The sequence below is a fragment of the Nanorana parkeri genome, unplaced genomic scaffold (genome assembly GCF_000935625.1).
Source record: "Nanorana parkeri isolate BGI_ZX_2015 unplaced genomic scaffold, ASM93562v1 scaffold1797, whole genome shotgun sequence".
In the NCBI taxonomy this organism is placed as follows: domain Eukaryota; kingdom Metazoa; phylum Chordata; class Amphibia; order Anura; family Dicroglossidae; genus Nanorana; species Nanorana parkeri.
Window position 1 is genome coordinate 80215 of NW_017308065.1, and position 25697 is coordinate 105911.

The 25697-nt window shown below is 45.1% G+C and overlaps 1 protein-coding gene across 1 annotated transcript in view; it reads left to right on the forward strand.

Annotated features, from left to right (window-relative positions):
- The window catches only part of LOC108799738 (protein CLEC16A-like), a gene marked incomplete at its 3' end in the record, with an annotated part of 284697 nt that overhangs the window by 76389 nt on the left and 182611 nt on the right, over positions 1-25697 (forward strand). Inside the window, exons 9-11 of the mRNA XM_018571638.1 lie at positions 510-738; positions 3770-3893; positions 24625-24725. Of these exons, the coding sequence (XP_018427140.1) occupies positions 510-738; positions 3770-3893; positions 24625-24725 (454 nt within the window). The remainder of the gene's footprint in view (positions 1-509; positions 739-3769; positions 3894-24624; positions 24726-25697) is intronic.

Consider the following 25697-nt stretch of genomic DNA (forward strand, 5'->3'; position numbering starts at 1 on the left):
GGGGGGGGGGGGGTTATTAGGGCTGCCTCGGAGCATTGATTGATTTGGCACTGACCTGTAGGTAGCTGCATAACCCATTCATGGAAGAATTTACTTCCTGTGTCTTTTGATATACTCAAGGAAGGACAAAAAAGATGTTTTCCCAGGTGTTAACCAAAAGTACAAAATTTACTCCAACAAACATACTTTTATTGAGTAAAACAAATATTAGTATACTCTTGTAGGAAAAAAAAACCAACAACCTTCAAAGGTATGTATAATTGACATAATTAGCTTTATTCAGTAAAAGTTCTTATTATATTTAGTGCAGTAATACATAGAAGCCAATCAGGATTTACTCCAGTGAAGTCAGAGGAGTGCAAGATGGAATACTATCTGGAATTTAATCTGCATAAATATATTTTATGTGACAGTAAGAGATTATTTATCAAAATGAAATGCCTGGCTAATTTAACACTCATATTATATTGTGAATTTTTATTTATTTATGTGTTTATTTTTTTACATAGGCGGACTCCAGCATTCGTTGCTTCACTAAACCCCAGGAAACACTAGAGAAGTCCTTGGAGATTAACCGACAGAGAGGGAGGAAGAAACACCAAAAGAGGCCCAACTATAAAAATGTTGGTGAAGAGGAAGAAGACGAGAAGCCACCAGAAGAGATTCAAGAAGACCTAGATAAAGGGAAAGGTGCAGAGAGTACCTCTAAAGGTGTCAAGGGAAGTGGGGATACAGAAGGTTAGAATATGTATTTTTAAATTCTAAAATAATGGTGGAAGAACATGATTAATGTGGACACACAACTTTAGTTCATCAGAACACTTTTTCCATAAAGTGAAAGCTGAAACGTGATTTTTTTTTATTTTTATAATGAGTTTTAAAGAATCTCAGCCTATGGCTGGGCACTTGGTAAGCTCTTGACAATGAACGACGGACCAGCATTTCTGTAAGCTAGCTAGTGCTAAAACACCTACTTTTACATTTAAATACAATAGTACAATAAGAAAAAAATTAGACCCTGTCCCCATACTATTAATATCAGCAACAATGTTCTCATAGGCTTATATACACTAAGGTATCTTGTTTTGTGCATTTAATATCCCTGTAATTATTAATATTATTATGATATTGAACAGGCCTGAGACTGCAGTTGGGCACCATCATCTTAGATGTGTCATCAGCTTCTCCAGGACAGACTTAGAGCTGTCAATAGATGCTTTGCAATATTCTCCTGGCAGTATTTGTTTTTGTTTTGAGGCTCACTAAACATTCTCATTGATCAGATAACAGGACAGGAGTTTGCATGCAGCAGGGGGGAAAATAATGACAACTGTAACAACTCCTCCAGTCTGCACTTTTTACAATTAGGTCATGCTTTGTTTACTTTGTTGTGCACTAAGGACTCTGCTCCAATAGATAGTAAATCACTGTTCCTGCCTTAAAGTGGCACTAAATTGGGAAGTTAAATCTTAAAACTGTAAGTGCATTAATTGCAGGCAGCTGCATTACAGTCCTTAGGAGCTAAGGGACAACACATGGGATTGACTGACTCTCCTTGAAGTCACTCAGTCCCATGCGTTGTCACGCAGCTGGCTGAGTGACCCTTAGACATGTGCATGGCTGAAAATGTTCTTTTGTTTTCACAACAGTTCTATTTGGATTTTTTTTTTCTGAAATTCAGATCCGTTTGATATTCATAATTTGGATTGGTCCAAATTTTTAAAATTCAGATCTATTCAAATCTATTTGGATAAAGTTCAGGTTGTTTTTAAACAAGAAAATCAAACAACAAAAACGGGGGTCCCCCCCAAATTCATACCAGATCCTTTAGGTCTGGTAGGAATTTTAGGTGGGACCAAATGCCAAAAAAAACAGATAGACCCTTGATCTGAGCAGTGGTCTGGCAGGAAAAGAGGGGTAGAACGATTAGATTGTGTGGTCCCCCTCGCAGCATACCAGGCCACATGCCCTTAACATGGGGAGGGGACCCCCTGGCAAAGCAACTTGTCCCCATATTGATGAGGACAAGGGCATCTTCCCTACAACCCTGGCCATGACATAAAAACATGAAACTTGAGAGAAAAAAAAAACAGGGGCCCCCCCCCCCCCCCCAAAAAAAAATCCTATACCAGACCCTTGATCCAAGCAGTGGCCTGGGAGAGCAGGAAGGGGGGGACAATCATTCTATTTCCCCCCTGCACCTTACCAGGCCACATGCCCTCAACATGGGGAGGGGACCCCCTGGCAAAGCACCTTGTCCCATATTGATGAGGACACAGGCCTCTTCCCCACAACCCTGGCCCGGTGGTTGTGGGGGTCTAGGGGGGGTGCTTCTCTGAATCTGGGTGCCCCTTTCATAAAGGAGGCAGCCAGATGCCCCCCTTGTGAAGGAGTAAGGGGTAGTTGTTATCCCGACTTGTTCACCAAATACACATTAAAATAGTATATAAACACACCACACGTTTGTCCCCTACCCCAACGGAACAACCATACACTGACAGCACCCCAGTCTGCCAACCCCACCCCCTGCCCCCCCAGTAACGACCATACGCTGGGAAATAGCAATCAGTGCCATCCCCCCCTTCCCAAATGAGCATACACTCAGAGATCGCAAGCAGCACCAACCGCACCTTCAGCTGCACAGCCGACAGCCTCTTAGCAACCAGAGATGTGGCTGAGTGGGTGGAGCCTGATGGGGAAGCTGAGTGTCTAGTTTCCCATCAGGTCCACCTCTCGTGTGACTGAAAACAGGTAGTCCCATAGGACAGCAGGTAGTCCCATAGTCAATAGGCAGGCTGCTGTTGCCTATGGAATCTGCCCACTGCCTGCTGTCAATCTGCATCAGAGCATACCTGATAAGGAACTAGTCCCCCAACTAGTCTGCCAATATCCCCATCAGGCTTCATAGCTTGTAGCATTTCTACAAAGCAGGAGAACAATTGGAAGACAGGGACAGAGCGTTAAAACCCTATAACAGAAAGGGCCTTCACAAGGACCTTCATGGCAGGAACATCAGACATGTTTAGAATTTTTACTTTATTTGAGTAAATTAATTTTATGATGCAGCACAAAGGTTCTTGTTATGTTGTTAACTGGTATATGTTGTATGCTTTGTCCATGGCTTAAAAAATGGGCGTGGTCGACACCTTTATGATCTCCTGTCACTCCTCCAATGTCAGGCTTGGTAAATCACTACCATGGTGGACTCCTACATTGAAGCCTGGAAAATTAGTGCTGCACTATAAATATGTCTATCTTTGTTCATCTCCATTACAAGGGGGTTTATGGGAATGGTAGTTAACAGAACAAAGAATGTAAGCTGGCCAGAAAGCACACATCCTATCTTCTACTAATTTCCCCCACCCTCATGTAATGGAGATGAGGAGAGGTAGTCCAGCATAGGTAACTACCATGGCTCCTTCCATAGATACAATAAAGTGAATGAGCATAGCCACCCTAGGACAGGAAGTGTGTTATCTGTAGGATTACAGGGTAAAAATGAAGGGGAAAAGGCTAAAAAAAATGAATACAGCCACCTCATCTAAGGACTAGTAAACTGCATTATATTAAATGTTTGGATTTGGTTTAACTATGCTGTAAGTTGTCATTATACAGTGCGGGTGTTGGTTGCTGTTAGGAATGTCAGACAATTCTTTGGAAGATTGGTATAAATGAGGACCACTGAAGTATCCAAAATAAATAAATAAAACCATAAAATAAAATGTGTCCTATTCTGATGCATAGTTAAAGCATTATTGTCTCTGTTTAGAAATTGAAATGGTGATCATGGAAAGATCAAAAGCAACTGAAAAATTTGCAGTCATAAAAGAGGAGAACACCACTGATGAAGAGAAGAGTGCTGCAGCAGCAGAAGCCCATGCCTCCCAAAATAGGTAAAGATGATTTGCAGTACATTAAAAAACCATATAGTCACTGCACGCCTAAATAGGCACTGCACCCCTAAACTAAGCAATAAGTATGCAGAAGCTATAAAAGAACAGGTATAAGCACTCAAAAATCTAGATGTGTTCATTGTTTACAAATGTTGATATATTTGTTGGTACCCTGCGATGAAAAAAGAAGAACCCACAGTTTTCTCTGAACTTGAAACTGAGCAAACTAATTGTGTCATGGTTACAAGGATGTGGGCCCACAAGCATCAGGGGGCATGGGATCCCCTGGGGTTTGGGGTCTAAGGCACTGTCAGTATTCTGCCGGGAACCCCTTCATGAACAATTGGACTCAGCTGTGCAGATCCATGGCTAGCTCTTTTTGTGCGCGAGGCAAGGACAGAAAATTGTGCCCCCCCCTCGAGGTTAATTTAAGGGTTAGTACTAGTGCCGTGTATGTAAAGCCACAAGCGATGACACCACAAATAGTGTACTGTGGAGCACCCTAATACAAAGACACCTCCAAAATGCACCACTCCAGAAAGCATAACTAAGATGTCCATGTTATAGCTCACACTGAACATATCCAGCATTTTGGGAAAAGAATGACCGTCATCTACTAAAGCCCTATATGCAAAGCCATAGGCATTGACACCCTAAGTCCATTACCATGGAGCACCTCATTCCAGAAAGCATAACTAACAGCAGATAATAGGTGACCTTAAACTGATGTTTAACTACTTCACTGACCGCCGATGTAATGGAGGTATTCTCACTGACCGCAAATGTTACGGAGGTATTTATACCGATCGCCAATGTAACAGAGGTATTTACACTGACCACCAATGTAACGGAGGTATTCTCACTGACCAGCGATATAACAGAGGTATTCTTAATGACCAGCAATATAACGTAGGTATTCTCAATGAGCAGCAATATAACCGAGGTATTCTCAATGAGCAGCAATGCAACAGAGGTATTCTCAATGAGCAGGCTGATCACATGTCCTTAATTTTTTTTCCCTTAGTGGCAAAGCTCCTTCATTACATGGAGTGCCATGCTGTCAAGAATACTTTGAGCCTGTTGGGGCGGTGATCTGCATATCAATTAGCCATGATACTTACTTATGAATGAGCCACGGCTTATTCATATGTAAATTCCCGTCACCCATTCATATGTTAATCTCACGGCTTGTGACAATTACGGCCACAGTGCGGGCTTCTAGCAGGCTCCGGAGACCGCACAGACAGCAGAGGAAACTGGGGACGGGGCTCAGACTACAGAAGCCGAAGCTCAGAACCCAGTCCATAGTGCTGCTTCTGTGTATGTGAGGCAGCTGCTTGTGCTGCTTTATGGTAGTGTCGGCTGTGCTGGCGTGCCACCCGCCCACCTCTTACCCGCGCTGGCCAGCAGGTCCAGGTCCGGCCCTGGCTGCGCCCCCTCAAAGTTGTGCCTGTGATGAGTGCCTCACTTGCCTCACCCTTCCTACGGCCCTGTAGCGGTGTGTTGACACCAGGTCGTAGCCCCTGGGTTCACCCTGCTTGACATGTGTAGAGTACCTGAACACACAGAAGGAGAATGTGGCAGTGTTCCAGTCAGCACTGGCAAAGGTGAGATGGCACTGGAATAGACGGAGATCCAGAAGACAGGCTAAAGGTCAGAGCTGGTGGCAGACAAACGCAATCTGGAGAAGAAAGCTGAATCAGTACACTAAAGGTCACTCCAAGGGAGAAGGAAGTCAGAAGCAAAGGCACAGGTGGGAGATCAGAGGCAACATGGGTGTTGCTCAGGCAAAGGAAACTGATCTGAACAGGATTTAAATATGGAGAGAGACAGGGGGTTGGAGAGGAAGAAACTAAGAGGCAAAGTATATTAACCATCAAGTGAGTTGGGTGACACCCATAGCTGCTAGCTCTGTGCAGCAAGAGCAGAGTACATGCTTGTAGAACCACAGCAGCTAAGAGGCAATAATAACTGCAAGCCTTTGGAGGCACAGGTAACAGATCTTCAGCTGATCATAATTCGTTATTCCATAATTAAATCAGATTTTGCTTTTTGATTCAACAGAATATTTTAGACAATAAAACAATTAAAAATTGCATAGACAAAAATGCCAAATCCTTAACCATATATTGTGTTGCAAAACCTTTAAAGGCAAACACTAGAAACAAGGGATTTATGTAGCCCTCAATGAGACTTCTGCACCTGCGAACAGGTTGTTTGACCCACTCTTTTTGAGCAAACTGTTCTAGGTGTCTAAGGTTTGAATGATGCCTTCTCCAGACTGCTCGTTTCAGCTCTTTCTATAGCTGTTTAACTGCCTCCGGGCCGGCCGTAGTAGAAAAACGGCCGGCCCGGAGCTCTCTAGATCTGAGCGGGCGTCTCTAGACGTCCGCTCAGACACGATTCAAATCGGAGCTCATAGAAGGCCACTTAAGAATAGTCTAATGTTTTGTTCTTAGCTTTTAGCTTTTGGTCATTACCTTCTTGAAGGACCCACGACTTGTGACTGAGCTGTGTGACACTGGGCAATACACCTTGTGCCAGATGCAGCAGAGCAGCCCCAAAACATAACAGCCTCCTCCATGTTTCACAGTAGGTACAGTGTTCTTTTTACGCTTCATTTTTTCGTCTGTTTATTGAAGGACACAGCAAAAATCTTCAGATCTTGACTATTTCTCCCTTCTGGGAACCTTAGTTCCCTCTATTTTTTGATTTTTTTGCAGGGAATTCTTTTTCTTCTGTCTTTAAGACCTTAGTCAACAGCTGAGCTGGGTGACAGGCTGGATTATATAGATCAGGGGTGCCCATAAGGTTGATCACGATCTACCAGTCGATCGCGTAGCGATCACTGGTAGATATCTCTCTCTCCTCACCGCGCTCCCTCCTCTGCTGTCCCCACGGCTGCAGCACTTCTTTTACTTCTCCTCAGATCCCCCACTGCCTCTGCCTAGGAGAGCAGCAGGGATCCAGAGAAGAAGCTGAACCCCCCTGTGTGCGTGGCCGAGCTGCGGGGGATCGGTACATATCAATGATATTTTGCGATCCTCTGTGCAGGACAAACACTGGAGCAATCAGCTGATCACTCCAGTGTTTGTAAATAACTGGGGACACATAGTACTATGTGTCCCCAATTTACATCACTTCCTGTTCATTTATGAGTTTCTCAATGGGGAGTAGTACAGAGGCTCCTCCCCATTCAGAAACTGGGTGATAGTAAAATATTTTCTGAATTAATGTGAAGCCTCTGTGCCTTCAATTCATTTAGAACAGAGGCTGCAGAAAAAGAGATTGAGGACTTTGTGTCCTCAATTTCTTTTTTCTATTTTAAAAGGGAAATATCAGTGGGCTGTTTAGACCCCTAATATTTCCCCGAAACCCCTCCAACAGTAAAAAATAAAAATGAAATGAAATTAAAATAACTAATAACAAATAAATAAAAAATCTTGAAGACTGGGCGCTGGGTGATGCCACACATCTGTTGGGTGGGCATGTCTTTTTTCTTGCCTCGGGCGCAAAAGGAGCTGGCTACATCTATGCTCCCGCGGTGCTCGTGTGGCAGCCAGCTGAATGTGTTAGACAACGCAGATGGAAAGGGGCAGGACACCTCTCCCCGTGTGCAAGGTCGGCCACATTCAGCCACATGAGCTCCGCGGGAGGACAGGACGCCGGCGCCTCTAGAACGCACTGGAATGCAAGCCGGCTGACTCCCTGCGTTCAGGGGCGGGAGGGGCATGGGGTTGTATCGAAGTCAATTGCACCGCAGCCATGCCCCGCCCACAGTGTGATCGCCCGCACCCGGAACGCAAGCACATAAGTACCTGCATTCTGGTCCAGTGCGATCTGCAAAAATAGTGCTTGCAGCATTTTTGCAGATCACACTGGACCAGAACGCAGGCACTAATGTGCCTGTGTTCCGGGTGTGGGCGATCACACTGCGGGTGAGGGGCATGGCTGCGGTGCCATTGACTTCCATGCACAGCCATGCCCCCTCCTGCCCCTGAATGCAGTTGTTTTTTCGTTGGTAGATCTCATTGAGCTCGTCATTTGAGAAGTAGATCTCCAGACAAAAAATTGTGGGTGCCCCTGATATAGATCCTTATAGCACCCCCAACTCAGCCATCAAGTGCATTCAGATCCTTAGCTACGTGCAGAGTGTCCTGGATCTAAGGGTAGCCTGTAAGTGTTCTTCACGGGGGGCACATCTGACGGAGCGACCTGTTGCTCTGTCACAGCGTCCCCTCTTGGCAGACAGCGCACCCATCCTACCGGGAGGCAGCCTGTCATGGGGATGGTGCCCTCTTTTGTTTTTCCCGGGGGATGCTTAACCCTCCTCTCCCCCTTTCTTTGCTGGGTGGTTTGAGTGGTGGTTTTAGTGTTTATTTACTATTGAATGCTTATTTGGTGAATGAGTAGGGGTAACATTTACGCTTTACTCATTCACCTGGGGGAGCTGCGGCACCAAGATTCCTATAAGCCTTCCCGCCCGCACAACCCCACAACCACTGGGCCAGGGTTGTGGGAAAGGGGCCCTACCCCATGTTGAGGGCAAGTTGTCTGACATTATGCAGAGAGGGGGCTCACGCTCACCCCCCCTTTTCCTGCTTTGCCGGGCCGCTGCTCGAATTAAGTGTTTTGTAAGGGATTTTGGGGGGGACCCCACACTTTTTTTGTTTTTTGATGTGGCGTCCCCATTAAAATACCAACGAGACCTAAGGGGCCTGGAATTAATTGGGAAGGGGGACCCGACGCTGTTTTTTAAAAAAAATCAACTAATTCATTTAAATTAGTTTTTATATTTCTTAAACCCATTTGAATGTCTGAAATGAAAATTCGTATTCGATACGAATAATGAGTGGATCTGAATATTAAGAAAATAAAAAAATGTAAAAAAATCTGAATGGATCCGAATCAAAACAAATTTTTAGCGGGTTAACTTGTCTAATAGGTAAGGGATCTTGCTCCACTGTGTTTACAATCTCCAAATTCAAGAGGTCATCCCCTCCATCTTGGTACTTAGGCCTTGTTTTGTTTTCATTGGGACAAGAAGTTCCACATGAAACTCAACAGGTCTGTCAAACCTGTCTTCAATTTGTGGCCCTGATATTTGGCCTTTCTCTCGCACTTTGCCTGCTCCTGTAGCATTGGGGCTGCACTCTCAAGACATCCCCATTATGGGAAAAGTTTCCATGGATGAAGCAGGTATAAAAAACAACTGGGGGCGTGGCCAAGCGATGGAGCGGTAAAGACGCTCGTGCTCAGGGCTCTGCTCCTCACTGCACCCTTTGCAGCAGACTGACTACATTTTCACCTACTTGATCCTCATGTCTAGAGGGCGGAAGGCTTCCCGATCCGGTAAGAAGACGGGCCGACACACAATACCTGGATATTTTCCACCTGCAGTCCTGAGTTCCACAGCGGCCTCCCCACAGCACATGGAGACGAGCGGCCATGTTGTGCCGCACGTGGCGGGCACCTCTAGTCAGATGTTGCCGACTCGTGATGGATCCTCCCCTCCCTCAGCAATGTCGGAGCTGGACACCTCTCCCGTACGTTCGCCGTGGCACGAACCGAGTGCATCCCCTCTGACAGATGTGACACTGCAGATGTCCCCAGAGCTAGCTTCCATACTGGGGGAAGATCTCAAGGCGGTGCTGCAATCCCTGGCCACTAAGGAGGATATTAACATTGCGCAGGGAGATTGCAGAGGTCACCCAGACGGTCTCCCACCTAGAGGGAAGGGTCACGGCTTCTGAGACCTCACACACAGTACTGGTAGACCGGGTTGCAGCCCTCGAGTTGGTCGCGGCAGCTCAGAGCCAGGCCTATGCGCTACTCTATCTTAAGGTGGATGACGGCGAAAATAGGAACTGACACAACATCCGTCTGCGGAGTGTGCCTGAATCTACCTCGGGAGCGGTCCTCAGAACAACAGTGCAGGCAATCCTAACCCTTCTCTTGGACAGAGATCCTGAGACCCACATAGAGATGGGCAGAGTGCACAGGGTTAACGGCCCGAGAGGGGCGGATCGCAACTAACCAAGAGAGAGAGGTGCTGTGCCGGATCCATTTCTTTGTCCAGAGGGAAGACATCATGCGGCAGGCCTGGCTCAAAAAATCGGTTGATTTTGATGGTGCAGTGATTATTATCCTGCCTGACCTGTCGAGACATACTCTGTTCCTGCGACAGCTGATTTGCCCACTGCTTGCACAGCTGGGGCCACCTATAAAGGGGTCACCCCTTTCACCTACAAATCCAGAAAGCTGGGCAGACCTTTCTCCGGATGACACCGGAACAGCTGCCAGAGCTCTTCACCTTCCTGGGAACAGAATCAGTTGAGGTGCCCGACTGGCTTTTGACCCCTGCTGCTGGCAGGCCCTCGGCTGCGCTATTTCCAGGGCCGTGCCATGGTCGATCCCGCTTCAGGTCCCGGGAGGCCCAAACCACGGGCCCCACAGCCGACAAGGTGTAGGGATTTCACCTATTGACAGACCAAGGAGTACTGTGCTTGGACCTTTACACCGACAGCCTGCACGTGCCCACTTCTTACTGCCTCCGAGAGGAGCGCCTCGGTTTTTTGGGCTTTATTGTTGCCGTTCTGATTGCCCTACCTTGGGCCCCGGGTCGCCCTGTGACCGCCGATGAGAACAGAACTATGGTCCCCTCAGTTGACATCTTATAAGTTATTGTTTTGCCTAACACCGGGAAATGGTTTTTGATCCCTGCCTCCTTGCCGGTGGGTAGCCCTACCCCCTAGCTGCTCATCCTTCCTGACTCAAGCCTCCACCGGTTGTTACTATATTACTCCCCAGGGCGGTAGAGGACTCCATACTCAGCTACTCAGGATCCCCAGGACTCCTGTTGCCTTATGTTTGTATTATGTTTGCCACTAACCTTTTATATCTCTCTCAGGCGGGACTGTGACTTTGACCTGGCTTTCATACGCTCCGGTGACCAGGCTTAGCGATGGGTTTATCTACCTCCTGCCCTGGGTGGAGTTCCCCCCACTCGGGGCCAGCCTTAGTTGCCAGCCTGACTAGACACTGATTTGTAGGTATAGGACCTGAGCCTGCTGACCCTCGAAGGCCAGGGCTGCTCTGGATCTTTGGTTGGCTCCGCAGGGCTGGGGACGGGAATATCCAGCGGGCCTTGGGTTATACTCTGAAATAGTGGTGCAGAATACACACAGATTTATACGGGAGGTCCTTGATTACTGTGTGTCGCCCTATCTTAGGCCGGCTACACTTGTCAGTTGACTATGCATTGGGGTGGAGGTGGGCCTGGGTACCCATTTTCTTGTGTGCCAGTAGTCTTCCTCTATCACAATCCTGCCATTAATCTCTCTTTTACCTTCACATAGTAGAAAAACAGAAAATAATAGGGTTTCCGGTGAGGTGTAATTGACCAAGCATATAAAGTTGACTAAAAATATATTACACTTTATTTATATACAAAAAATTAATACAAGTTAAACATCCATACAATTCATATATCTTACACTGCCCTGCATAGGGTTTTTTGTATACATATAACCAATGATTTCATACATGTGTATTGATATAATCCAAATAGTTATAATAGCATAATCATGATCACAAGATTGACATTGGTATAATTGACCAATAAAGTGGCTTAACTTACTAGGTGCTGACGCGTTTCGCCGGTGGCTTCCTCAGGGGACCCACATAGATTGATCTAACAATGAAGAAATTGCCTTGTTTAAACGGGTACTCAGTTGAAATAAATTCATATACATCAAGAAGCAAACAATGTCAGGTTTATATATGTGGCCTGTTTTCAACATATTAATATAAATGATCAGTCCCCAGGGATCAGATCATTGGGTACTCACCATGCAGGGTCAGTGCGCGAGGCAAGGGAGACACCGGGAGGATCGAGATGGTGGAATGCTGGAAAAATCCAACCCCCGAGGCCCAGTCCCTCGTCACACCCGGGACCTCAAGTCTACACAGGGAGAGATGACACCAGAATCGTCCAATCGACTTCACTGAAATGCTTGCAGGAGTGATGTATGCCAGGAAGGGGCCCGGCTGGATGCTAATGTAATCTCACTTAGTACCCCTGTTGGATAGAGAGGGTATGGCGTGTATATATCGACTTAAGCCAATTATCCTGCCTCAATCCTGGCCTGATTTCTCCCATCAGGTTACTTCCCAAGTGTCAAGAGTATGCATACCGAAGTTCTTTTGATTATTCACAAATCAAACCAAAGGACTAGGTGAGGTCACCGCTATATATGAGTGATGTGTTCCTATATTAACACTGTGTATATTTCATATATTTTCTATGTGAAACATTGTTCTCAAAGAAAAAGGGGAAAGATATCCATTATTTTATCCTGTGCTCCCAAAGGTGGCTTACATGCACGACGTGAAGCTTGTATAGTATGTGTAGTGTGAAAATTTTACATTTCCATCGAGTGCATCCCCAGACAGGAGGGTCATATATAAAAAAGAAGAAAAAAAAAGGGTGGGGCTGCTTTATATTAGTTAAACATTCCCCAATAAATAGGAATAAGGTGTATGATGTTAGTAATTCCTAATTCTCCGTGATTGAGTCTGAGAGAGCCGCCTGGAATTCATACTGAATAACCTATAGAACCAAACCTTAATTACCTAGGTGTGTAATCCGTTAATGTTGCATAACTCCGCAGTTGAGATCCTGACCATTGAACTAGGAGCGTTACACCATCTCATGCAGCTTACTTGCTATTCATATCCCCAACTTAGGTCCTCTCATCGCGATTAGCGTTGAGGGTAGTTTAGCTTAGTTTTGCGTGCATAAATTCTCATTGTCTTCCCTGTCATTGTCCTGTCCCCCCCAATCCCCCATGGTGCGTTCTTACCTTATTTTGCTATACCTTCACTGACTTAGCATTGTGTCTACCATCCTGCCCATTATTGTCCCCTCCATACCTTCCTCATTTGACGAAGGACCTGCGGGGAGGGGGGGGAGTTACGGGGGGTTCTATGATTACACGTTTCCTTTCCTGGAACGTGAAAGGCTTAAACATCCCCGAAAACCGGCTACGGGTGCTTGAGGACCTGTGGAAACACAGGACACAGGTGGCATACCTACAAGAAACACACTTCCAATCGGATTGTGTCCCCAGACTCTCCGACGCACGCTTCCCCTTTGCATACCAAAGCCCTGCTCTTGATACCAAATCTTGGGGGGTCAGTATACTAGTGGCAAGGAATTCGGGATGGCAACATATCTCCTCGCTGACAGATGAATATGGCAGATACCTGTTCGTGAAGGGTCGATTATTCGGTGCCCTAGTAACATTGGTCAATATCTATGCTCCCAATACTGACCAGATCTCCTTTCTGGAGGAGTGCTTCCTAGCCCTGGCCGACTTCATTGAGGGGACTGTCATTGTAGGCGGTGACTTCAATGTGGCCCTGGACCCTCGGCTGGATGAATCGAAAAGTGCTTCCCATCTCTCCTATACATACCTCCGCCGCCTCTGGCAAATACTACACGCTGAACGTCTGATAGATGTCTGGCGCCTCTTGCATGCCAGAGACCAAGACTACTCGTTTTACTCGGCTGCACATCAAATGTACTCAAGGTTGGATTACTTTCCAGTTAAACATAGTGACCTGCATAGAGTGAAAGGTGCAAACATTGACGTAATTACTATTTCTGATCATGCCCCGATCCTACTCGAGATGTCATTACACTCTGAAAATGCGCGCACGTGGCACTGGCAACTCAATGACCTCCTATTGGAAGACGCACTGATGATGGGACAGGTAGCGCAGGACCTGACCGATTTCTTCATACGTAATCAGACTCCATTCCCTTCACTGTTTGGGAGGCTCATAAATGCTTTGCGAGGGGGATACTAATTTCCCACGCCACTTGTGCGAAAAAAGCACGCCAAGAGACAATCTCTACCTACGGCTAGGGCGGCTCCTACTACTGGGATATCGGCATCTCCGTTTGGACCAGGATCGAAAGTGGACGGCAAGATTTCACAAAAGGACGGAGTGAAGATTATCCCCTTACGGTCACTACGGTGAAAAACAGCTGACTCCTCTCCGGTATCTGGTGAGTGTAATCCCTACGGGGATCCATCTGTTCTCCGATACATCACTCCCCAGGATACGACCATTTGGGATTCATTCATCCAAGTCTCCTTCAGCTCAAACTCTGTCTCTCTAAGATTATAATACCTCTGGACATTACTTTACGTTTTAAGGACTGACTGTCCTCTTGTTTTAAGCTTAGAATATTCTAACATTATATATCACTGCACATTTGACAGTGTATCGTAGATGATGACAGGTGCAGACACGTGTATTTAATTACACAGATATAATCACGAACACACGGTTTAGTATTTAAACATATTTATTTAGATTCACATATATTTATATTTATTTTCCAATCATTCATATATTTTGCACAGATATATTATTGTTATTCATTCACTTATTGTTTGTTCGTTCTATTTATACACCACTTCATATTGATTGTTTTATTGTTCACAAAAGATTGATACCTTGTCTACCAATTATACATATCTTTATATACAGGGCTTGAAAAATTTGGCGGTGTCTCACCAGTCAGTCAAAAATTTCACCAGTCAGCATGACCGGACTATAGCCTTGCAATATATGTTAAAAAATTTTGGGGACAGATAGAGGTTTCTTTTGTGACCTCACGGGGGGTTATTTTTTTTTACTATATAATGATTATATACTTTTTCTATTATATTACACCACTGTTGGTTTTTCACCAGACACCGGGAGACCCATAGCGCTTACTGTTATTTTAAACCAACCTGTGAGGCTCATCCAGCCTTAGTTCTAGCAGCTTGTGGCTAACCCTGACTCTTTAGTCCTTTTGATTTTTTTCCCCGTTTTTTTAGTTTGATCCATAGCGCAGAATACCCAATTTTTCAATCTCTACCTTGATTGATCAGATCGGCCGCCTGGAAATGCAGCAAAAGCAATCCATGGCGGTGGCTCTGGAGGCGGAGTTATGTACACTGCGTCTACGACTGCATGGCCTGCTATTGGGCAGACTTAAGGTCAAGCAGACGAAAGTTAGGCGATCATACTACGAATATGGCAACAAGCCTAGCAGATCTCTACCTTTAGCCCTTAGAGATACAAGGGCCCAAACGTTTGTGCCTCATATAGCGGCGCGTGATGGTGGGCTGCTATCGAATTCAGTAGCCATTGCTGACCGTTTCCGGGAATTCTTCCAAGAGCTATATAATCTCGAGGCCCCTAAATCCCCTAAAATTTCGATCCGGAAACAGGAAAGGATTCAAATGTATCTGGCCCAGGCAGGTCTCCCCCGCTTATCCGCTGAGGAAGCGGCTGCCTAGACTATCCAATCTCCTCAGATGAGTGGACGGAGGTTCTGAAACAAATGAAACCCCGCAAGGCACCAGGGCCAGATGGTTTCTCCCTCCCATTATTTTAGGTCCTTCGCAGATCAATTAGGAGCCCCGTTCCTCAGGACATTTAACTTTCTACTCTCTGGCCAAACTTTCCCGGCTGACACCCTCCACGCGTCCATTACAATCATCCTGAAAGAAGGGAAGGACCCCCTACTTTGTTCTAGCTTTCGCCCGATATCCCTGCTGAACGTCGACTTAAACTATTTTCCAAGATAATAGCAAATCGCCTGCTGACGGTGATATGCCAGCTTATACATACGGATCAGGTGGGCTTTATTCCGTGGAGGGATGCCAAGGATAACACGATCAGAATGCTGAATGTCATACACCTTGTGTCAGACACATTCCCACCATTCTGTTATCAACAGACGCTGAAAAAGCCTTTGAACAAGTGGACTGGTCGTTCCTCCGGTCGACACTAGGAGAAATAGGACTGGATGATAACTTATGTCGCTGGGTATCAGCCATCTACTCCATACCCACAGCAAGGGTGAGAGGAAATGGGACTTATTCTAATTATTTTACACTGACAAATGGCACCAGACAAGGCTGCCCACTTTCCCCCTTGCTCTTTATTCTGATGTTGGAACCGCTTCTCTGTAGAATTAGTGGAGCACGGCCTAGCCACAGCACATGCCCTACTGATTCAATCTCCACCTACACGTGAACCGGTCTTCCTCGCCAAATGGGAGAGAGATTTGGGCCTTACCTTCACTCAGTAACAAAAATACACTGTATTACACTTCACGCATAAAGCCTCCCTGGCCAGTTCCATTCAAGAATTGGGCTATAAAATACTCATTAGATGGTACTTGTACCAGCCAAACTCCACAAGAGAGTTGTGTGGCCTTTACAACTGGGTATGTCTACAATAAAATCCATAGAGAAGTGTGTCAAGAGAGGTTTGCCTCAGGATGGTGGCGGTGGGTTTTGGACTGAGCATAAACCTGGATCAAATCATTTGGTTCCTACCTGGGTGACCCAGATCTTTGGGATTGTGGTATATAGGAAGTAGCTTAGTTCGAGGGTCTGCTGGTACAAAGCATTTTCCCACTGTCCTCTACGGAGGAGCATCAGATTGAGCGGCCAAAATTTGTCCCCCCAATGGTGATGCCAAACTGAGGCGAAGATGCGATTGGGAGGTACAATAGGGACAGGTTCAGTCTCCTCCTTGGACAGGGTGGCAAACTGGTGGGACAAGGCATCAGCCTTAATGTTCTTAGACCCGTGCAAATAGGAAACAATGTAGTTGAAACAAGACAAGAATAAGGCCCATCTGGCCTGCCCGGGAGATAGTCGTTTGGCCTCAGAGAGATAAGTGAGATTCTTGCATTGGTCAGAGTTCAGTAATAAGAGGTATAGGATTGAGCCCTCTATAATCAATGCATGGTCAAAGCTCCCTCCCTTATTTTAGACAAAAAAAAATCCGGCACCGGCAGGGGACGTGGACTTAGATAAACCCTCTAGGTAGGGTGTTCAAGACATAGTCCCCCATTGCTTTATTCTCCACAACTGAGAGAGGATATATTCTACCATGAGGAGGCACAGGCCCAGGGGTAAGATCATTGGCACAATTGTAAGATCTGTGAGGAGTAAGAGTACCGGCCCAAAGCTTATCAAATACATCTGAGAACTCCTTGTGCTCTTCAGGCAATTCAGAGACAAAGGCAGTACATAGAAGTCTCGTGGGTTTTTGCAAACATTTGGTGGAAAATTGATCAGACCAGGATAAAATCTCGGGCCTCCCCCAACCAAGCCTAGGGTTATGGGTCCAAAGCCTGGAACTATATTGTTTCGTAATTAGGGCTGTAACAACTAATCGACATAATCGATTATAATCGATTATTGAAAAAGTTGTCAAAGTTTTCAATCATCGATTAATCGGCTTCCGATTGGTTGGCCCTGTTCACGGCTCCACACACGCTGCATGCCACACCTCCTCCCCGCCTCACGCTCACCGCCCGCCCAAATCCACGATCGGCACAGGGACGCAGGGAGAAGAAGTAGGGAGGAGTAGGTGTGGGTGGATGACAGCCGCCGACAGACAGGCCCGATCTCAGAAACAAGTTGCTGGAAGACTGCTCAGGTAAGCCTGCACTTTCCCCCCACATGGTGCTCTATAATGCATTGCTGGGATTTGTATTCCTCTATAGCTAATGGTACACTGGACTGTATATTATACCATCAGCTATAGAGGACTACAAATCCCAGCAATACATTATACACTATATAGCTGGTGGTATTCTGCATTGCGCTGTATAGAGGACTACAAATCAAGGAATAATACATTATACAGCGCAGCGCAATGCGGAATACCACGAGTTATAGAGTACAACAAATCCCAGCAATAGTACATTATACAGTCATGCAATGCCAAATACCACTGGCTATAGAGGACTACAACACCCAGCAATAGTACATTATACAGCGCAATGCAGAATACCACTAGCTATAGAGGTCTACAACACCCAGCAATAGTACATTATACAGCGCAATGCAGAATACCACCAGCAATAGAGGACTACAAAACCCAGCAATAATACATTATATACATATTTGGTGGTATTTAATCACCACTGGAGTTTTTTTTTTTTTAGGGCTTTGGAAATTAAAGATTAATTTCTCGATTAAAGGAGAACTATGGGGTCAGTGTTTTTCCCCATAGTTCTCCTTAGGGTAACGGGAGGACACAAACTAGCGTCCTCCCGCTACTCTAAGATCAAGTGGCTCCGTCGGCTAACAAAGGTAAGGGGGAGGAGTCCGGTGACGTTGATGTCTGTGGCGGCTAACGAAGGGAATGGGGAGGAGTCCGGTGACGTCGATGTCCGTGACGTCACCGGCCACCTCCCCCCTTCGTTAGCCGACAGAGCCGCTTGGGCCGGTGAGTTTGCCCAAGAAATTTTCTACATGAGCGCCAGCCAAGGCATTGGCCTATACACATACAGCACAGCAATGAAGTAATACAATGAACTAGGATCACACTAATCCAGCACGTTATTATTCTGAGTTGCCCCACTCAAGCGGCGGCCATATTGAGTGGGGCACGTGAGATTAATAACGTGCTCGATTAGTGTGATCCTAGTTCATTTTATTACTTCATTGCTGTGCTGTATGTGTATAGGCCAATGTAGTTGGATCTGTATGTGCGTTATAATTAATCGATTTAAAAAAATTCGTTTAATCGAACACGAAAATTTTAATCATTACCAGCCCTAATTTTTTTTTACTATGTAATGAAAAAAGAACCGCACATTTTGGGGAACAAAACCCGTTTTCCCTACGTTATGGTATAAAACATTTATTATTACGCAATTTTTGGTAAAATATAAAATACGGGGTCAGGTCGGGTAAATAGACACCAAACATGTCAAGCTTTAAAATTATGTGCGCCCACAAAATCGCAAAAAACTATCATGCCTAAAATTGGCCATAGGCGACACTTTCAAAGTTTTTACCGCTCATCAGTTTAGTGTTCTCAGTGATTGATGGGCCTAGAAGTATTGCTCTCACTGCGACGTTCGCAGTGATATGTAACGTGGCGTAATCGTTGTTTTTGCACGTAGGCCCACCTGCCGCGTATTTACGTTTATGATGCGTGCACGCAGGGGTGGGGGACTTAAATCTTTTTTGGTTTTTTTTTGTTTTTAATATGAGACTAATTTAAAAACAAATTATATATATATATAATTTTTTTTTTTTTTACACTTGATTGCTATAACATAGGGGGCTAAAAATCCCCTAATGTGATAGCTAGAATAAATGACACCTAGGGAGCCCCAAAGAAGCTGATGAAGCAGAGATCTGCTTCATTAGCTTCTTCTCTGGCTCTCAGCCAGATAAATGACATCTAAAGGCGGAAGTGATGTAATACACCTCGCTTCTGACTTTAAAGAGAGAAGGAGGAGAGATCAGTGGTGGGGGAAATGCTGATCTCTCTTCCTTCTCTCTATGAGCAAAGAGTCATGGAATTTGTTGTTTCACCACAGCGGGAGGGCCGGAGTTTGGCCATCCCTGCTCTAGACGGATGGCCAGATACACACAAACTGTCAGAATGTAAAAACTGGAGAGTAATGACACTCTGAGGAGATTAACACCTGTGAATTTCTTTGAGAACCTTTTGGATGCCGGGGAATTGTCTAAGTCTGTTACACAAACAGAGGGGTGGATACAAAATCATAAGTAAGATCTAACAAATGATCAATGTAGTACTTGCTCCAGTCATCATATAAGTGATGTAGCTGCTCCCTACCACATACCGTTTATCTATATGGACATTGTCCAGTCATCAAACATCAGATTGGGACTGATCTGCGAGTACAATATAGCCGCGGTTGAAGCAACATTAAAAGCTCCAGCAGGGGAGACGGCCAGTGGACCTATATTCATTCCCCTAAACCTGGGGTGTCAAACTACATTTAATTGTGGGCCGCATCAACATTATGGTTGCCCTCAAAGGTATCTGTAAGACTATATAAATTTATATAATCTTTATCATAATTGCCTCTGCATTCAATTTATCACGGGTTTTTGTAATAACTTAATACCCAGATCTGGAAGTAGAAGTCTAGGAAATGGCCTGGTGGGCCGGATTCGGCCCCTGGTCCTTGAATTTGACACATGTGCCCTAAACTACTCCCTGTGTATATTTGCACCATCCATATAGCCAGCACCAATGCATAATATTCAACCAGGAGGAAGGTGATTTATACAACAGAGTTTTAAACTTCAATATGTTTAAGGATTGACTTTTTAGATCAGAGAAGACAGAGACTTGTGTCTACGGACTATCTGCTACTCTCAGTAACCCTTAAAATCCTCCATTACCTCCACAGAGCCATTGATAGATCCAGCAACAGTGATTGTTCAAAATTAAGCAAGTGTGTGGGACCCGTCTGAATGAGTGAGAGTGTGAATGGTTTCGGACCACGTTGCCAAAAGGCTTTTAACAGGAATATGGGAAGATGCAATATGATGCTTTACTGTGTTTATGATTAAAACTCTTTTCATATCCAATTATTAAGCTGTCTTGTCCTGGTCCTTAAGTAACCTCTTCAGTTGATACCCACTATGGGTATTAACTAAATGGTGTTTTTGCAGTCTTTTATGGTTACGGACTGTGCGGTCAGGCACTTTTCGATAAGGGGTTAACAAATAGTGTCTCGGTCTCTGGAAGATCTATCATTTGTGTGTATCAAAATAGATTCCCACCTGGTTCAGGAATCTGTCGCCCCCATAGCATTGGGGTAAGGGTGCTTGACTCAACATGCTCCACTCAGTAGTAGGCTCAGGAGCAGCAGAAGGACCAACAGGGGTAGTGGCAGGCCCCGGAGGCGTGGCAGTAGCTGGGTCCAAATGAGCCGTGCAAGAGAGCAGGATCTGCAGGGCTTGAGTGAACGGCTCCTTCCTTTGATCATGTGAATCAAGCCTGGTAAAAATAGTCTGCAATGGAGACGGTCTAGGTCTTACACTAGCACCGTCTGGATTCATGGCCCTTGCGTAATGTCAGAATACAATGAAAACCAGACCAGTGTGAGGTCCAGAATTACTCGGGTACCGAAAATTGCTGTCCCATTCCAAGCCTTCATGTGTCGAAAGCCACTAAGTCAGTTCGCCACTGACGTCATTTGCCATAGGGACTAGTTGATCGTAAGGCGGATTGATCTGAAGATACTGCGTCTTTAAGCACTGCATGTAATAGATCCAGGATACGTACCTCTCTGGCATCTCAGACCCGGAGGGTGACTCCGCCCCCTGTCCGCTGACATCATGCCGCTCCTCCCCCCTCCTTGGCTTAAGCCACGAAAATTCACTTGTCCAGTGTTCCTGCAATGGATGTGGTGGCTGGGCAAGTTCTGAGCAGCCCTGCTCTCCTTCCTGCCACTGAATAGGCTCATTAGCCTCCTACCTCAACCCTCCAAATACTTCTGCTTACTTCAGCCTGCTGTGACTCCTGGTGCACCAAGACTGCAAGCCAGACGCTGCACTTCAGCTTCCACAGCCAGCAACAGTCTGGAGGATTCACCATAGCAGCCTGAGTGCAACCAACAGCAAGTATTCAATGCCATAGCTGATGATATGCACACAACCATAATTACTTTAAACTTGTGCTGTTAATCCAGCAATACTATTGCCCTCTACTGCTACAAGCTATTTCAAGCTGTTGCTAAATCTTGTGATGTGAAGTTAACATTACACCTGACTACTACTGCTCATTGACTTCAAACATTCACTTTGTGATGTGAGGATAACATTACAACTGTTTCTTTACATATTGCTTTAATTCTGTTTATGTGATGCAAAGATTACTACTGCGATAACCTTACTTATAGAGACTGTCATTTACCGTGAAGTAAAAGTTGTGTTTAAAAGACTTCCGCAGCTGAGTTCCATCATTTATCATAAGAGGTATTACACTGGATGGCTCAGTAATAAAGAGGCCCTGGAAAAATGGCCTGAGTGGAGGAAGAAAGATGACGCATGATCCTGGCCAAGGAACACAGGGAGATATGATCCAGACAAAGGGCCTTCCAGAGTTCCCTCTTTATGCTGACAACTTTGGCTGCGGGAAGCCAGAGCAAGGAGGTGACTGAATCTATCTCGAAACTGAGAAACTGTACTTGTTGGGATGGTGTACCGGAGGATTTTTGAAGGTGGTTGATGAAACCCAAATCCTGCAACCAACGGACAACCCAAAAGGTTTGAATGCGCTGGCATTGAAAAGAAGAATATCATCCAGATGATAGATCTTATACCCTGGGAGGGGAAAAACACCATCACTGGTTTCATCAAATTAGTGAAGGACCAGGGGTCAGAGCTCAGCCTGAAGCAAAAGCAGATGAACTGCCAGGGACAGGACTGCAAATGAAAATGGAGAAAACGCCTGGAATCCGGGTATATAGGGATGGTGACATAGTCTTTCAGATCCAGGCGAGTGAACCAATCCTGGTCCAGAAGCAGATCCCTGAGAAGATGGATTCCTTTCATTTTGAAGTGATGATAAACCATGTGGTCGCTCAAGGACCTGAGATTGATAACTGGGCAGAATTCCCAGGTTTTCTTGCACACCAGAAAGAAGTTGCTGACAAACCCCAGGGAGGCTGATTCGCCCCTTTGGCGCTTAGCTTGCGCAGTTGTATATGAATGAAACACTGAGCCACTCAACTGCAGAAAAGAGGGTTCAGAGATTGGACCAGGAGGGAAGGAGACACAAACTTGATTACGAAACCCTCCACTGTTTGGAGGAAGAGATCCTGGGATGACTTGGGAGCCATAAAATGAGCTCCAGCTGGTGGCACGGCCCCTTTGCCGACCAGCCCTGTGACAACCCCCTGGGATGCTGAAAAACTCTCTTGAGGAAAGTTTCCACCTTATTGAGAGACGTAAAGGAGCCAGCATGCTTTCTGAGTTCAGTGATGAAGGGCTCTCTGAAGAGCTTGCCATCTGCTTTTTCACTCAGCTCTTTCTCCGCCATATCAGAGAGGCGGGCATCGATGCGCAAAAGGCGATCAGTGAAGATAGCAGTGTTTGCATTGCCTATCAGACAGATAGCATGCTGGATCCAACCCATGTTTAATTAAGGATCCAGAGTGGATGTCCTGTGCCAAAGCCTTATCCGCAAGGACATAGATCTGCGTAATGGGTCCAGAAATATCAAGCAGTATGTCCTGCACAGCCTTCAAGTCCTTCTCTAAACCCTTCCTAGGGTCACAACCCTTCTTATTCATGTGGGTGACCATGAACTGGTCAAAGTCAGGCGTAGATGAAACCTTGCCCGGGATAGAGGGTTGAGGACATTCTGTCCGAAGGCGGTTAAGGACAACCCTGTCTAAGGATTTGCAAAGCCAGACCTGCAGGTATCTGGCAATGTGGTCTGGGGGAGTCCACTCAGATGATCTATGATGAATAAGTCTGGGATCAAAATGTGCTTCCCCGGTACGGTCACGTGCTAAATCAGCATCTGCCGGGTCCGTGCATAACTGAGTGACAGAGGCCTTGGGGCTCACCCGCGTCTCTGCCCAAAAGTAGTTGGGTTTCCTCATCCTCCTGAGAGGAGTTATAATGGGCCTCCCCCGAAGTAGATGCATGTGAGATCCCTCCTGCCAAAGCAGGGACTGAGATGCACTTAGCTCTTTTGGCAAGGCCTTTGTCTTTTGTGTGCTGATCTACTGGACACTTTCCAGGGGCATTGCCTCACTTTACAGTGGCCTGGGAAGGAAGAAGCCAGTAACGAAAGGAAACGTGTGCAGGGGTAAAGACAAGGAATTGCAAGAGGGATGAGTCAGTGACCTGCCATGAGGAGCAGCAAAGAAAGAGGACAATACTGTTTGTGGCGGACTTTATAACTTGATGTGTGCTGCTATTAATCTGTTCTTCCGTTATGTTTTTTCTTTGCTGCTATGGGGAGTCGGTAAACAGAGTTCAGCAAAATATGAAGCCTCCTGTCTTGCCAGAAAATTGCTTTTAATTACATCACTTTTCAAGAGGAATTTGTCAATAAGCTGTAAAAGGTACCAACAAATGTCCATGTCTGTAAGAGAAATAAAAAGCCAGTATCCGATAGAGCACTTCATAGTACATAGGGTTTATAGTACAGAAATTGAGGAAGGTGACTAAGGAAAACTCTATTGTTCCACTGGAGACAAGAAAAAGACTAAGAATCTCACTACCTGTTATGGGCCACACACCCACTAATCATTTTCTCCTATATTTATTTAGTAAGTCATAAGTATACAATGTCTAGATTTGTAAGGGATTGACGTTTCTGTAGGCTGGTTATAACCAGGAAGTACAGGAACAGGAAGGGCATTATATCTGATTTCCTGTTAAATTGCTGCTCCAATCAAGATTTTCCGAAGGGTTTTGAAGTTATTTAATGTGTTCTCTAGATAAAACAAGCTATTTAAATATTTTTACTTTAATGTGGACCTATACTGAAATGTTAATTTGTCTATTGGCATGGCTAAAAAATACAAAGGAATAGAAAGGCTGGTATACTGACATAATGCTTCTACTGTGAACTCTGATATTCCTCATTAGTAAAGATCACATGACAAAATACCTAGCCTTTTGGTCCCTTGATTGGCAAGCCCGTTAGTTACTTTTATTTTATCCATCCCGACAAGACTATTATCATAGCTGTAAATTAATATTTAAGTGTGATCCACTTTAATAAAGTGGTGTTGTGTGACAGTCACACACTGAATTCTAAGTATATAACCTCTGTTTGTGATCTTATTCTTCCAAGTCCTGAACATCCTGTTTCTGAGAATTGTGGTTTACTTGTGTTTTCACAGACCCTTTCTTGACATGGTTTACAGTACACTGGAATGTACTGAGGACGATTATTATACTCTGTTTGTCTTATGTCTTCTTTATGCTATGTCACATAATAATGGTAAGTAATCGTAAAAACAACTGTTTTATGTGGGACAGGTTTATTCATAGCATGTTAGGTGCCTAGGGATGACAATATTCTTTGTGGGCAGTGAACCTGAAAGCACTCATCTCTTTCAGCCTCAGAGCTTCCAAAACTGACTGGCTGCACTATAATATCAGCTAGGGTGCTTTTCATCCCCCTTGTGATAGTCATTATGTTAAATAAAAAATAATGTAAAATTGATCTCCAAAAATAAGCCGCACGAAAACCAACCTAAGTCTAAAGTTCTTATTGAAGTAAATCCAAAAACGAAATCCAAAATGAAAATCCAAAATATGATATGTAACATGTACACCACCATGATTCTCTCCCACACCAACACCCCTCACGCGTTTCGCCACCTGGGCTTAATCATAGAGGAGAAGCCCTTTCCTTTACATGCACAATATATGTGTAAAGTACTGCCCTGTTCCACTAGTGCAATAATGATGATATTACTATTATATTCCTTTTAAAGTAAGGTTTGCAAAGTAGTTTGTGATTGGAGCCAGGCTGACTTATTAACTGGGGTGGGGTCAGGGATATATGTAGCTTCAGCTATTAGAGCCTCTCCACTAGCGTGTTCCACTTTTTAAAGAAAACGAATATAGGCCTTTAGTGTATTCCACACTACACAGTGAGAGGCAGTATCCATGTTTATGGTAAGAAAGGAAGAAAGAAAGTGTGTTGCGTACAGACTTGGGAGGGAAGCAGTGAGAGCTAAAAGGGGTTCAGATGCCAAGGAAAGGAGAAAGGAAATTAGACATTTGGATTGACAGATAAATTGAGCTTCAAAGGGATGGGAGATCCTCCATAAGTCATGAAGGCCCAGTTCAGTACAAAATCATGTAAATGGTGTCTTAGGATTAGCTGGAGCAAGGGGAGCAGTGCATGAACTTATTAAAATTCCCCACCACCAACACTAGGATTAGAAGCCAAACAATTAGGAAC